At 53.0% G+C, this 13,552-nt stretch overlaps 1 protein-coding gene across 2 annotated transcripts in view; it reads left to right on the forward strand.

Moving 5' to 3' along the window:
- Positions 1-13,482, forward strand: part of Rps21 (ribosomal protein S21) — a 29,288-nt gene extending 15,806 nt beyond the window's left edge. Inside the window, exons 1-6 of one of the 2 annotated variants that reach the window (XM_076849236.2) lie at positions 12,302-12,405; positions 12,558-12,619; positions 12,707-12,770; positions 12,891-12,962; positions 13,275-13,330; positions 13,419-13,482. In XM_076849236.2, the coding sequence (XP_076705351.1) occupies positions 12,570-12,619; positions 12,707-12,770; positions 12,891-12,962; positions 13,275-13,330; positions 13,419-13,428 (252 nt within the window). In that variant the 5' untranslated portion in view covers positions 12,302-12,405; positions 12,558-12,569 and the 3' untranslated portion in view covers positions 13,429-13,482. Of the gene's footprint in view, positions 1-12,301; positions 12,406-12,553; positions 12,620-12,706; positions 12,771-12,890; positions 12,963-13,274; positions 13,331-13,418 lie in introns of those variants that run through there. The other variant, XM_077109080.1, reaches the window with a different exon arrangement.
- The last annotated feature ends 70 nt before the right edge of the window (positions 13,483-13,552 follow it).

Here is a 13,552-nt window from a genome sequence, read left to right on the forward strand (position 1 = left end):
AGTTCCCGGCCAACGCACCAAATGTAAGGGTCCAGCAAAACGTCGGAGGGAGAGACCACAAGAGACCGGCTCCATGCAATTGGCAGAAGGGGTTTTATTGATTCAGCATGCTGAGGCTCCAGGCTCACTCAGGAAGATAGAGCAGCCCAGAGCCCAGAGCAGAGGTCAGGCAGAGCTTAAGTACACTTTTTGGGGAAGGGGGGGGATATTTAAATTGATTGATTCTGGGCCCGTGGTGCCTAGTGCCAGGCGACTCAAAGTCCCAAGTTTTATCAGACCACCAGAGGAGTCAGTGAGAATGTTTACTGGGGCAGCTCCACCATTGTCCTAACAGCTACAGAGATCAAAGGCTCCGGGGTAGCCGAGGTATTTAACATATCAATGGTCTCTTACTTTACAACCCAAGCCTTGCAGTTACAGACTTCACAATGTCCGGTCTTTTACACTTTAACTCTGGCTCTGCGGCTTAGAATCAGCTTAGAAATTTTACCTTTACAGTGGTGGTGGTAGTGATGGTGATGGTGATGATGGTGGTGATGGTAATGGTGATGGTGATAGTGGTGGTGATGGTGGTGGTAGTGATGTGGTGATGGTGGTGATGGTGGTGATGGTGGTGATGGCGATTATGATGGTGATGATGATGGTGGTGATGGCGATTATGATGGTGATGGTGGTGGTGATGATGATGGTGATGGTGGTGGTGGTGATGATGGTGGTGATGGTGGTTGTGATGGTGGTAGTGATGATGGTGGTGGTGGTGGTAGTGATGGTGATAGTGGTGGTAATGGTGATGGTGATAGTGGTGGTGATGGTGGTGGTGGTGATGTGGTGATGGTAGTGATGGTGGTGATGGTGATTATGATGGTGACTGTGGTGGTGATGGTGATGGTGGTGGTGATGGGGATGGTGATTGTCACAGTGATAGTGATGGTGATGGTGATGGTGGTGGTAATGGTGATGGTGGTGGTGGTGATGGTGATAGTGGTGGTGATGGTGGTGGTGGTGATGGTGATGGTGGTGGTGATGGTGGTGGTGATGATGATGGTGATGGTGGTGGTGGTGATGATGGTGGTGATTATGGTGGTGATGGTGGTAGTGATGATGATGGTGGTGGTGGTAGTGATGGTGATGGTGATAGTGCTGGTGATGGTGGTGGTGGTGATGTGCTGATGGTGGTGATGGTGATTATGATGGTGATGGTGGTGGTGATGGTGATGGTGGTGATGGGGATGGTGATTATCACAGTGATAGTGATAGTGATGGTGATGGTGGTGGTGATGGTGATGGTGGTGATGGTGATGGTGGTGATGGTGGTGATGGTGATTATGATGGTGGTGGTGATGGTGGTGGTGATGGTAATGCTGAATGCTGGTATACTGAGCACTTTCTAAGTTCCTCACCTATTCAGAGCATTGGAAATTTGTTAACCTGGTTGAATGCAGACATCCCTAGCCCTGCTGGGTGGCTGTATTGCAACTACTCAGTTTACACCTGGGAGGAAGAGGCAGCTAAATAATTTGTCCTAGGTCACATGCTGTGTAGCTAAAGAGGCAGAGGTGGGTGTCATGGCAGCTCATAATGCCAAAGTGACATTGACAGTGAAGGTTATATAGGGTGCTTGGGGTACACTAGGGGCAGGAGCGGGTGTGAGCATGTTCTGGGTGGTCGTGGGGGCATTGGGGACCCTGACCTAGACTGCCTACAAAGACAGCTCCTACTTTACCCCTAGATGCTCTGGGATTCTGTAAAAAGGGCTCAGCCAGAGCATGTTTTCAAATACTTGGTCCTCGGGCCTCCCACTCCCTCCTTCCCGCTTGGCCTCTGACCCTGACCCATCCAAGGCTTCAAGGGCAGCTCTGTCAACAGCTCACTGCACAAGGGAGCGAAAGGGCCCAGCTCCCTCCAGCCAGCAGAGAAGAGGGCTCAGCAGACAGGTGACCCTTGCCCTTGCACCACTGTGGCTCTTGGGCGCCTCCACGTGGCCAATGGGGACAGAGCAGGGGAAGGCGTGGACATCCTCAGGAACCCCCCAGTTGTGTCGCTGTAGCAGCTGAGTTCCCCCCAAAGCCCGGCTGATGGAGACTCATGGTGGCTGCCCTTTGGCAGGACACTGACCCCTCTGTTTCAGAAAAGGAATTATCTGGATTTTATGGACTCCAGGGGGGAGAGAGAGCTGCCGTCCCTTTAAAGAACGTGGCCTTGGCAACCCTGTGCCAGGGGAGACGGCTGAGTGCCTTGTGGGTGTGTGGGTGTGTGTGTGTGTGTGTGTGTGTGTGCGCGAGTCCTGTAGTCCCAGCAGCTACCACCAGTTGTTTCACATACAATGAAGCCCGCATCCTTACAGCACCCCACTGGTAAGTCTGATGGGCGTGTGCAGCCGCCAGGCCACCACCGCGTAACCCTAACCCCGGGTGCAGCACCCTTCCACGGCAAGGCCACCCTGTGCCACTCCCCTCAACACCAATCAGCTTGCACCTCCTGGTGTGATACAGATGGGTCACATGCATGCTGTCTGTGGAGGGACAGGGTGTCCTGGTCTTCTCACTTGCTGTCACCTTGAGAGTTGTCCATGTACTGGGCGGGACTGGGGCTCCTTTTACCACCCACTGCAGGGCGCCCATGCTTTGTCCAGCCGCCGCCTATCAGTGGACATTTGTGGTTGAACCCACCGGAGGCTATTAGATAAAGCTTCTCCGACATCTCAGTGAGCGTCTGTGCTCCTGGCACGTGCCTGGTGGAGTGCCTGGCACTCTGAGAAGCTTCCCTGTTAGTCGGCTCTGCACCACGGTGGCCAACATACGACGGCGACTCGGGAGGAAAGGCTCCTTTTGGCCAGAGGTTTTCAGAGGGTCCAGCCCGTGGTCAACTGTTCAGAGGGTCCGGCCGGTGGTTGGCTGTTCCAAGGCAGAAGCATCACGGCGGAGGGCGGGGCCCAGAGCTCCAGGCTGCTGGGGAGCAGAGGGAGGGGAGGTGCCGGAGAGAGGAGAGACCCCTCCAGGCACACCCATGGTTAGGGTCCCCCAAAGCAATGGCGTTGGCCATCTAGGGACTGAGACTCTGAGGCCGGGAGCCCCAATAAGCTTTTCCTCCTCTAAAATTGTTCTTGTCAGGCCTTTGGGTGAGAGCAGCAAAGTAGCTGCCCAGACACCCAGTGGCCACCTCCCCAATAGTCCTGCAGCCGGGCCCACTGTCACCAAGGATCCACCGGTTAGGCTGGAGCTCTCGTGACCCAGGCAGCTCCTAGGTGGCCACCTCTGAGCACTGGAGCTTTGGGGGACACTCCAGATTCACACCAGCAGCACCTGCCTTCCACAGAGGCTGAGCCACTGACACTCCCACGGGCAGTGACAGCCTGGCCCAGGCAGGATGTCGGTGTGGCGTTCCTGGAGGGAAAGTGAGGATTTCAAGGTGACAGCAGCAGAGTGGTAGCCTCATGCAGATACCCAAGACGCCCGGGCAGCCACACAGACACTAGCCCAGGCCTGCAAGGAGAGCTTTCCTCCTCCTCCCTCCCTCCCTCCCTCCCTCTCACCTTCCCTCCCTTCCTCCCTTTTCTTTTGGTACCAGGGACTGAACTCAGGGGCACTGGACCACTGAGCCACCTCCCGCTTAGTGCCTTGATTTTGCTGAGGCTGGCTTTAAACTCCTGATCTTCCTCCTGTCTCAGCCTCCTGAGCTGCTGGGATTCCAGGAGAGCACCACCCACCACCGCTCCTGCCCCCCTTCCCTCTTTCCCTCCTTCCTTCCTTCCTTCCTCGGATTGAACTGGGGTGCTCTACCACTGAGTCATATCCCCAGTCATTTTTATTTTTTATTTTGAGACATGGTCTTGGGCCTCACTAAATTCCTGAGGCTGTCCTCAAACTTGTGATCCTCCTGCCTCAGCTTCCTGAGTATCTGGGATTATAGGCATGTGGCACCCTGCCCAGCTTGAATTGATTTTTTTTTTGTGTGTGTGGTGCTGGGAATTGAACCCAAGGTCTTGTGCATGTAGAGCAAGCTCTCTACCAACGGAGCTACATCCCCAGCCCCTGACTGACTTTTTTTTTTTTTTTAATATTTTATTTTTTAGTTATCGGCGGACACAACATCTTTGTTTGTAGGTGGTGCTGAGAATCGAACCCGGGCCGCACGCATTCCAGGTGAGCGCGCTACCGCTTGAGCCACATCCCCAGCCCCCGACTGACTTTTTAATGGTAAGTCAACTTTGCATTCTTGGGTACACTCAGTCATGATACATCATTCTTTCCCTGTGTTCTTGGATTTGATTTTCTATAATTTGTGTGATGGTTAATCTGGATTGTCAATTTGATCAGATCGAGAACACTCATAGGACTAAGAGACTTGGGGTGTGTATGAGGGTGTTTCCAGAGACAATGGGCACATGGGGCTGGAAACTGAGGTGCACTGAAAGTGGGGGGCTGTCTGACAGGCTGGGCGGGACGGAACAGAGGCTGAGGCAAAAGAGGCTCTGGAGCTGGGCTCTTGAGGGAGTGGTCACTGCCCCATCACCTGAGGACATCTGTCTGGCCCTTCAGATGTGGACTCTGACTGACGACTCCCCAGGGAGCTCCCAGGCTTCAGTCTCAGATGGGGCCACACGGTTGAACCCTCTTGTTCCGAGGCTCCAGAGTCTGGGCCTGAACAGCTCCTGTTCCTGTGGCTCCCAGCTGGCTGTGGTGACCGGGGTTGGCTCTCTAAGCTGGTGGCACTGACACTCCACGGTGTGAACTGGTAACATGAGAGGCCAGGGGCTGAGCCGCCGTGTTCACTGGAACAGAGGAGCACTTCTAGAAAGGGAGCCATGTTGAGGTGTGGCTGGTGGCCCCTGCTGCACTGCACTGAGGAACAAAGGAGAGGGTCAGTGTCCCAGACTCACCCTGCAGGCCAAGGCACCTTGGTGTGCCCTGAGGGAGGACTTGGAGGTCACTGGTTGAGGTTGCTGAAAACCAAGCACCAGCCGTCATGTGCTGAGTTAAGAGCAAGTTCAGCGTCAGCCTCGGAGAGCGTCTGCAAAGTGGGGCGCTGCTTGGAAAGGAGGGATCCTGTGATTCGGGGTGCAGATGGGCCAGAGGCCCCCGAAGGTGCTTCTGAGGAAGTGGCCTCCCACCCTCAGCATAGGGCACCCCACCTCCGCTGTCTGTGGATTGGCCTCCCAACTACCCCCGAGGGACCGGGTCCTGCTTTGCCTATGGAAACAGGAATGACCTTCCGTGGCTCCTCGGACCTCTTCGCCACCTCCTTCCACCTCTAGGCCCGGGTTACCTCCAGTCCTCAGCAGGCGCAGAGGTGAGGTGTGCGTGTGACCACACCAAGGCCACCCCTTGAGTCTCCTTTTTTGGTACCGGGATTGATCCAAGGGTCACCTCTGAGCTCCATCTCCAGCCCTTTTTAAAAAGTTTAAACTTTGAGACAGGGTCATGATGAGCTTTTTAAGGCCTTGCTACATTGCTGAGGTTGGCCTTGAACTTGCAACCCTTCAAGTTGCTGGGATTACAAAGCCATGCCACTTCATCCGGCAACTCCTTAGCTTTCTAATCCATACAGGCCCAGGTCTGGGGACAGTGTGGGATAACGTGGAAGGAACAAAAAATCAGATCAGGCTGAATTTATTGATATGTGCCCACTAAGCAGAGATTCTAGATTTAAGGTAGCTCAGTGTTGAAAGGCAGGGATGGTCTGTTTGGATGGTTGGCTGGAGTGTAAGTTGAAAGGCGCCCTGCTGGGAGGCCCTGCCCACGTCCCCTGGTGTGCTGTTCACGGAGGCCTGGGAGGCCCAGGCTCAGGAAGGCCGGGAGGCTGGAGTGGCTGTGATGCGGACCTTGCTCTCCACCCTGGGGGGTCCAGACAGGGTGCCCCTCCCCAGCACCAGGAGAACAGATCTGGGGTGCGGCAGCATCTCTGTGTGCCCGAGCTTGCTGTGGAGCTGCTGCCAGTCACTTACATGCCCTGGGAATCACTGGGCCCCGGGAGCAAGGGGCCGAGAGGAAGCGCTCAGCGACCAGAGACAGGTGGTGGTCATTAGCATAGGAAGGCAAAGGGGAAGGGAGGACACATGCTCTGACTCATGTAGATCTCTGGCATTGGCTAATTAACCGGGATGTCTCTAGAAGCCAAATAGATGGGAAACCCACCAAATTCTTACTCAACTTGTATAAGCAGAAAAATTCCAGGGCAAATGTACAAATTTCACCTTAGATCACAACAGCAGAGATTCATAGCCCCTCCACCATTTCCCAGATTTGAGCCAGTTTATAGACCCTAAACCCCTTAAATGAAGGGGAGGTCAGGTCCCTTGAGGAAAGACCCCGGTACGGTACCAAAAAACTTTACTGTTAATCTTTCTCTCATCCTTCAACAAAGGGACCTAAGGCCTTTTACAAGGGTAACTGTACATTGGGGAAAAGACAATGACCAGAACTTTCAGGGACTACCAAACACAGGCTCTGAATTGACATTGGTACTGGGACATCCAATGTCATTGTGATCCTCCAGTAAAAGTAGAGGCTTATGAAAGTCAGGTGATCAGTGAAGTTTGGGCTAGAGTCTGACTCACAGTGGGTCCAGCGGACCCCTGAACTCATCCTGCTACTCCCCAGCCCCAGAACATAATCAGGACAGATGTGCTGAGCGCTCAGCAGAACCCCACATTGGCTCCTCACTGTGGAGTGAGCACTCTTACGGCGGAAAAGGCCAAGTGGAAGCATTAGTGTTGCGGATACCTGGGAAACAGCCAGTGAGAGGCAATCTTGCACTTCGAGGGGGCATCTGCCGAGGAACTCCAAAGCCGCCTTATTTTGAGTGGGGCTGGAACAGAGGCTCTCCAGCAGGTCCAGGTGCTGTGCAGGAGGTTGTGCCCTCGTCACCCGACATTGACTGACAACATGAGCACCGGGTGCTGTTAAATCTACACTGTGGTGTTAGGTTGTGGGATGTCAGGAGAGAGTAAGCATCACTCAGAAAGCTTTGCCTCCTGCTCAGGGGAAGGAATTAAGTGCATTTCCAGCTGTACACAGGTAGTGATCACATGTTAGGTGAATGATGACCTCGTTACATTAGTACTTAAGAGACAGCAGCTGACACAGCCTGGTGGCAGCCTGTGATCCTGTTATGGCAAGATTGCAATAAATTACCCAGTCAATCTTTTTTTTTTTATTATTTTTTTTAGATTTTTAGGTGGACACAGTATCTTTATTTTACATGTGTGTGGTGCTGAGGATCAAACCCAGTGCCTCGTGCATGCTAGGTGAGCGCTCTACCCCGGAGCCACAGCCCCAGCCCACCCAGTCCATCTTAAAGCAGGAACGAAACCTGTATTCCCCATCCATCAGCTGAGGGGCCAACAGGCAGGCTGAAATCTACCCTTCCAACTCCTCCCGGGGTTTGAGCACACCTTTTATAGCCCCAAACCAAATTAATCATAAGTGGCTGTTGCTACAATTCAAAACATAAACAAACATCATAAGATCTAAAATCATAAGCAGAAGAGGGAGTGGGCCAAAATGACCCTAGTTGAGTTATAAGTTACAGAATGGTTACTAACATCTAGACCATCACTCTCTGACAGGGCACATTGTTCAAGAAAAGTGGGAATCAAAGAGAGGACAATTTTACATTTTTTTTTTTTTAAGAGAGTGAGGAGAGAGAGAGAGAATTTTTTTTTTTTTTAATATTTATTTTTTAGTTATCGGCGGACACACATCTTTGTTTGTACGTGGTGCTGAGAATCGAACCCGGGCCGCACGCATGCCAGGCGAGCGGGCTACCACTTGAGCCACATCCCCAGCCCCCAATTTTACATTGTATAAGAATTGCCATTTTGGGCTGGGGCTGTAGTTCAGTGGTAGAGCGCCTGCCTCGAATGTGTGAGGCACTGGGTTCGAATCTCAGCACCACATAAAAATAAAAAAATATATTGTGTCCATCTACAACTAAAAACTATTAAAAAAAAAAAAAAAAGAGTTGCCATCTTGTGTTGCCAAACATGCTATGCTAAGCAATGGTTGGTGGGTACAGAGGTGGGGTGTTCCCACGGGAGACGTATTTCTCATGTGAGTCTCAGGGTAAAATGGAGTCTGTTTGGTCATTGCCCTTACAGCCTGGCCCATAACATCCCCCCTTTTCTAGAAACAATTAAACCTTATCTTTTAAATTAGGTAAGAGGTTGTAATGGCCACGCATATACATTAACTTGATTGACAAGATATCTTGTTTAGCAGCTCAGGCCTTATAACATATTCTGAGCAAGAGAAAAAACATGGCAAACATTTTTTGGACCCAAACCAGGTTCCATTTTGTGATTTGACGCAATTACCTATCAATCTCTGATTATAGGAACTTCTTTTTTAAAAAATATTTTTTAGGTGTAGATGGACACAACACAATACTTTTATTTTTATGTGGTGCTGAGGATCGAACCCGGGCCCCGCCTGTGCTAGCCATGTGCTCTACTGTCGAACCACAGTCCCAGCCCCTTAGGGACTTCTTACTGCTGTAGGGAAGGGGGCTGCCTCGAGCTGAGGGGGCAGGGGCCATGTGTGGTGGGTCAAGCAGTTTGGAGTCTCTTTTTTAGAAATCAGGTCAGTCGAGGGGTTCATGGTAAAAGTCTGGTTTGGGAAGAACAGTTGTAAATTCACCTGGGAGTAGGTTCTTCCATGAAAGAAATAAAAAGACATGAGTACCAAAATGGGATTAACACAAAATAAATTAATTAATCCAGGTTTTGTGTTCTTGAAGCAGTACCTCTGCAAAATATTAACAGGCAACAGTTATAGGGAAAATACAAATGAAACCAACAAGAATAAAAACATATTTAGTTTGTGTAACAGCTGTCTTGAATTTGGCTGAATCATACATTATACCCTGTTTGAGATCACATTAATCTTTACAATAAAATCAATTTTTTGAATACAACTTTAAATGAACTGAAATCTGGCCTAATTTGGAGCCATTTAACAGGTAGTATGGTGGGAAGACAGAAAGGAAGTGCAAGGCAGGAGGATCAAAAGTTCAAGGCCAGCCTGGGTGACCCTGTCTCAAAACAAACAAATACAAAATTGAAATAAATAAATAGAAAAGGGCTGTGGATACAGCTCAGTGTCAAGGCACCTAGGTTCAATCCCCAATACTTCAAAAGCAGAACAAAACAAACAGCCTAGAAGCTGCCCTCTTCAAAAAAGAACATGTTTTGTGTGGTGCTACACTACAACCCGTGACCCTAGACACTGGGAGGCTGAGGCAGGAGGACACAACTCTGAGGCCAGTTGGGTAACTTGTGAGACCTGTCTCAAGATTAAAAAGGGCGGGGGAGGGGCTGGGGATGTGGCTCCAGCGGCAGCGCACTCCCCTGGCATGCATGCGGCCCGGGTTCGATCCTCAGCACCACATACAAAGATGTTGTGTCCACTAAAACTAAAATGTAAATAAAATATTTAAAAAAAAAAAAAAGGGCGGGGGAGAGCTGGGGACGTAGCTCAGTGATGAGTGCCCTGGAGTTCCATCTCCAGCACCAAAAATAAGAACCAAAACAAATGACCACAAGCCCCCAGCCTGTGCCTCAGCCCCACTTCTCTCCAGCTGGACAGCGGTGGTGGTGGGCAGCAGCTCCAGCCGCTGCAGCAGGTCTAGTCCACTGCAGACGGGCTTCCATGTTGACGTGGAGCAGAGACCTTGCAGACAAGCCAGCCCAGGAAGGCCCGACATGGACACAGGCTGCCCCAGCAAGGGCCCTCATCTCTCCTTGTTTTGTTGCTGTTCTGAGGGTCGCACCCAGTGCTGCTCCTCCTCTCAGCTACACCCCAGTCTCCATCCTCTCTTTTTTTAAAAATATATTTTTTAGTTGTAGTTGGAAACAACCCTTTTATTTTTTATGTGGTGCTGAGGAGCAAACCCAGGGCCCTGCGTGTGCTAGGCGAGTGCTCTACGCTGAGCCTCAACCCCAGCTGCCACCCCTCACTTTAAAAAAAGATTGAGCCAGGGTGTCAGTTAGTTGCCCAGGGTGGCCTAGAAGCTGCCCTCTTGCTGCCTTGGCCTCCCAAGTTGCTGAGATGACAGGTGTGTACCACTGTGCTGGTTTTCTCCTCTGAGGGTCACTTCACGGTCACATGTGCAGGTGCAACTGAGCTGCGGATGGAGTCCAGGGCATGGGTGAGCATTGGGCTGCTGTCTGCTGGGCCTGGTGCTGGCCACTGCATGCAGTGGGAGCCTTGTCCCAACATGGCCTCAGTGTCACTGAGCTTCACAGAGGCAGCAAGACAACCAATCCCTCACCCTAACCTGGGATGAACTCAATCCCTCACCCTAACCTGGGATCAACTCAATCCCTCACCCTAACCTGGGATCAACTCAATCCTTATCACCCTACTTGGGATCTTCTTTACACATTCCTCTTCTAAACCTTCTTACAGAGAAACACGTTACAGAAAACCCTCATGTGTCCTATATTTCTGACGCTGTGTCATTTCTGCAGCAGTGGCCCTGCTTTTCTATGTCTTTGTCTTTAGTCTTTGACATGCTGTGTTCAAACCCTAGGACAATTTACCACTGAGCTACCTCCTCAGCTTTTTTTGAGATGGAGACTTGCTGTGTTGCTGAGGCTGGCCTCAAACTTACCATCCTCCTGCCTTAGCCTCCGCAGTTGCTGGAATTATACAGGTGTATAGGGCCAGGCATCTTTTACTGGATGCCATATGACACACATTCTATCTTGTGAGGCATGCAATGTGACAGTATCCCATATTCTTTTTTGTTACTGGGGATTGAACTCAGGGGCACTTGACCACTGAGTCACATCCCCAGCCCTATTCTGTATTTTATTTAGAGACAAGGTTTCACCGAGTTGCTCAGCATCTTGCAATTGCTGAGGCTAGCTTTGAATTCACAATCCTCCTGTCTCAGCCGCCGAGCTGCTGGGATTACAGGCGTGCCCTGCCTCAGTCTCCTGAGCTGCTGGGATTACAGGCCAGCTAGGATGGTTCTTTCCCAGCCTTGGGAAAATGTGCTGACAGCTCTTGGCTGGCTCTGTGGTCCTCATCCTGCCAATCTCTTCTCTGGCACTCTAGCTGCCGCATCTCTGGCTGTTTAGCTAGACACTCTCTTGATCCCCAGGCCTTGCTGGGCCAATCTACAGACACAGGGCAGGCCAACTGCAGATTTGCAACTGCAAAAAAAACACCAAGTCATCTCTGCACAGGTGCTGGACTTCTGGAAAGAGCACATGCTTTAGGGCCTGCACAAACCAAGACTCCCAGAGGGCAATCACTTCTGACTCCAGACTGTAGTCCAGTGAAAGCACCAGCAGACAGACACCATGAACACTTGGTTTTCAGGTGTGAATGGGGAGCTTGCAGCTCAGATCCAACCAACCCCAGGAGCTAAACTCTCTCACAATGGTCACGATGCTGCCTCAGGCTGAGAGTTCTTGGTGCACTCCATCAACACCAGGCTTTGCAGCCCTACTGCGCACAGGGCCACAGGGTGAGCAGGTCCTGGAGAGGACCTGCAGGACAGGACCTCAGGTACACAGTTCCGTGCTTGGCACATCAGCACGTGAAGGAGGGTAGTTCTGGGAGGGCCCTCAACAGTATGATCTGAGGGAAATTGGTGAAAAGCCCGTGGGAGCTGAGGGCCAGGGCAGGCCTTGGCCCTGATTCCAGGGTGTCTGGGGTGGGCGACTCCGATGTGCAAATTGCAGTTTGGGAGTTCTCTATTTTCTTCATTAACGGCCCCGGGCGCCAGGAGAGCCTGGCACAAGCACTTCCCAGTCCACACTGCTGTGGAGAAGGGCTTTTCCTTTTTTGGTCCTGGGGACTGAACCTGGGCACTTTACCACCGGGCACCCTGCCCCACTCTTTGTTTTACTCTGGGACACAGCCTAAGTTGCCCAGGCTGGCCCCGGGACCCTCTCGAGTAGCTGGGACCCCCGGCGAGTGCCACCGCGCCCAGCAAGGAAAGGAGGTCCTCGAGGCGGCGATGACGGTGCCGGGCAAGGGCTGTGGGCCTAGTTCTGCCCTGGTCCCGGCCGAGCTCCTCCCGCCCAGGCCGCGGTTTCCCCAGGCGCTGGCTTCTCCGTCCTGGGGCCTCAGGCCCAGTCCGCTGCGAGGCCCTCGGTTCGGGCTACTCCGCCTGCCCCTGCCGCCCGGGGGACCCGGCAGGGCCCACGTCCCGAGCCGCCCTCGGCCCAGCCAGCCGACCGGAACCAACCGCGCCCTCACCGCTGCACTCACAGCGCGCGGGAGAAGCCGGAAGCGGAAGCGGGGCGTGCCAGACCGCGCCGCAGGACGCACGCGCAGACCCGCGGCGGTGGCCGACCCGGAAGCACTCGCCGGGGCCCCACTCACCGCCGATATCGCTGCCGGGGCACGTGCCTCTTCCTCTCTGCTCTCGCGCTCGTGGTGGAGGCAGCAGGTGGGCCTCGCGGTGTGGGCTGCAGTCTAGGCGGGAGGCGGGGGCCGGGGGCCGGGGCCTTGCGGGGGCGGGGGTGTGGGCGTGCGGGGCCGGGGGCCGGGGGCCGGGCGGGGCCCGAACACCGACCTCACGGCCGCGCGGTGGCTCCGCAGGCGCGCTTCAGCATGCAGAACGACGCTGGCGAGTTCGTGGACCTGTACGTGCCGCGGAAATGGTGAGCGCCCTTGCCCCTTGCCGTCCCTTGCGCCGCGGTCGGTGCCCCGCGGCCCCGCTCGCTCACTGTGCGACCCGTTCCCCGCAGCTCCGCCAGCAACCGCATCATTGGTGCCAAGGACCACGCGTCCATCCAGATAAACGTGGCCGAGGTGAGCTGGGTTTTGCAAGGCCTGTCCCGTGGGGGATCCCGGTTCGGGACGTTGTTCTGGGCTTAGCTTTGTGCGTTGCTTTCCAAACCCCAGGTGAGTGGCATTTCCATGTTTTAACAGGTGGACAAGGTCACCGGCAGGTTTAACGGCCAGTTTAAGACCTACGCTATCTGCGGGGCCATTCGCAGGATGGTGAGTTTTCCCTAGGCGTGGCTTGCCACGGTCTCCCGTCCCTAGTACTGTGTGCTTCGGTCTGGACCTTGTGAGTGTACGGTGGTTTCTGCCTCAGGCTGGTGGATTGTGCGTGGAATAGGTTTGCTGGATCCTGTCCTTCCTGGAGCCCAGGAAAAGGACGACTCTGAGATAGGACTCCAGTGGCTAGGAGCTTGCCAGTGCGTTTCTCCTGGCTGGTTTTTGGGCACAAATGTGGGTTTGACAAGGCATGCAGAACTTCCTGCCAGCTCAGGTGGAAACATTCTTTGAGTGTTTTTTTTTTTTTTAAAGGGTGAGTCAGATGACTCCATTCTCCGATTGGCCAAGGCAGATTGCATCGTCTCAAAGTAAGGCAAGGCGGTTGTTGCATGTGGATGGAGTGGCCCAGGGACTTCACCAGAGACATGGTTTAATACTGGCTTTGTTTTCTTGTAGGAATTTTTGACTGGAGAGAATTGGAGATGCAGAATATTTGTCATAAATAAATAATGAAAAGCCACCTGTGTGGGTCTGTTCTGTCCCTATGGGCCCTGAAACAGGCCCTTTGCTGTGGATGGGTGACTAGGATG

The sequence above is a fragment of the Callospermophilus lateralis genome, chromosome 3 (assembly GCF_048772815.1).
Source record: "Callospermophilus lateralis isolate mCalLat2 chromosome 3, mCalLat2.hap1, whole genome shotgun sequence".
In the NCBI taxonomy this organism is placed as follows: domain Eukaryota; kingdom Metazoa; phylum Chordata; class Mammalia; order Rodentia; family Sciuridae; genus Callospermophilus; species Callospermophilus lateralis.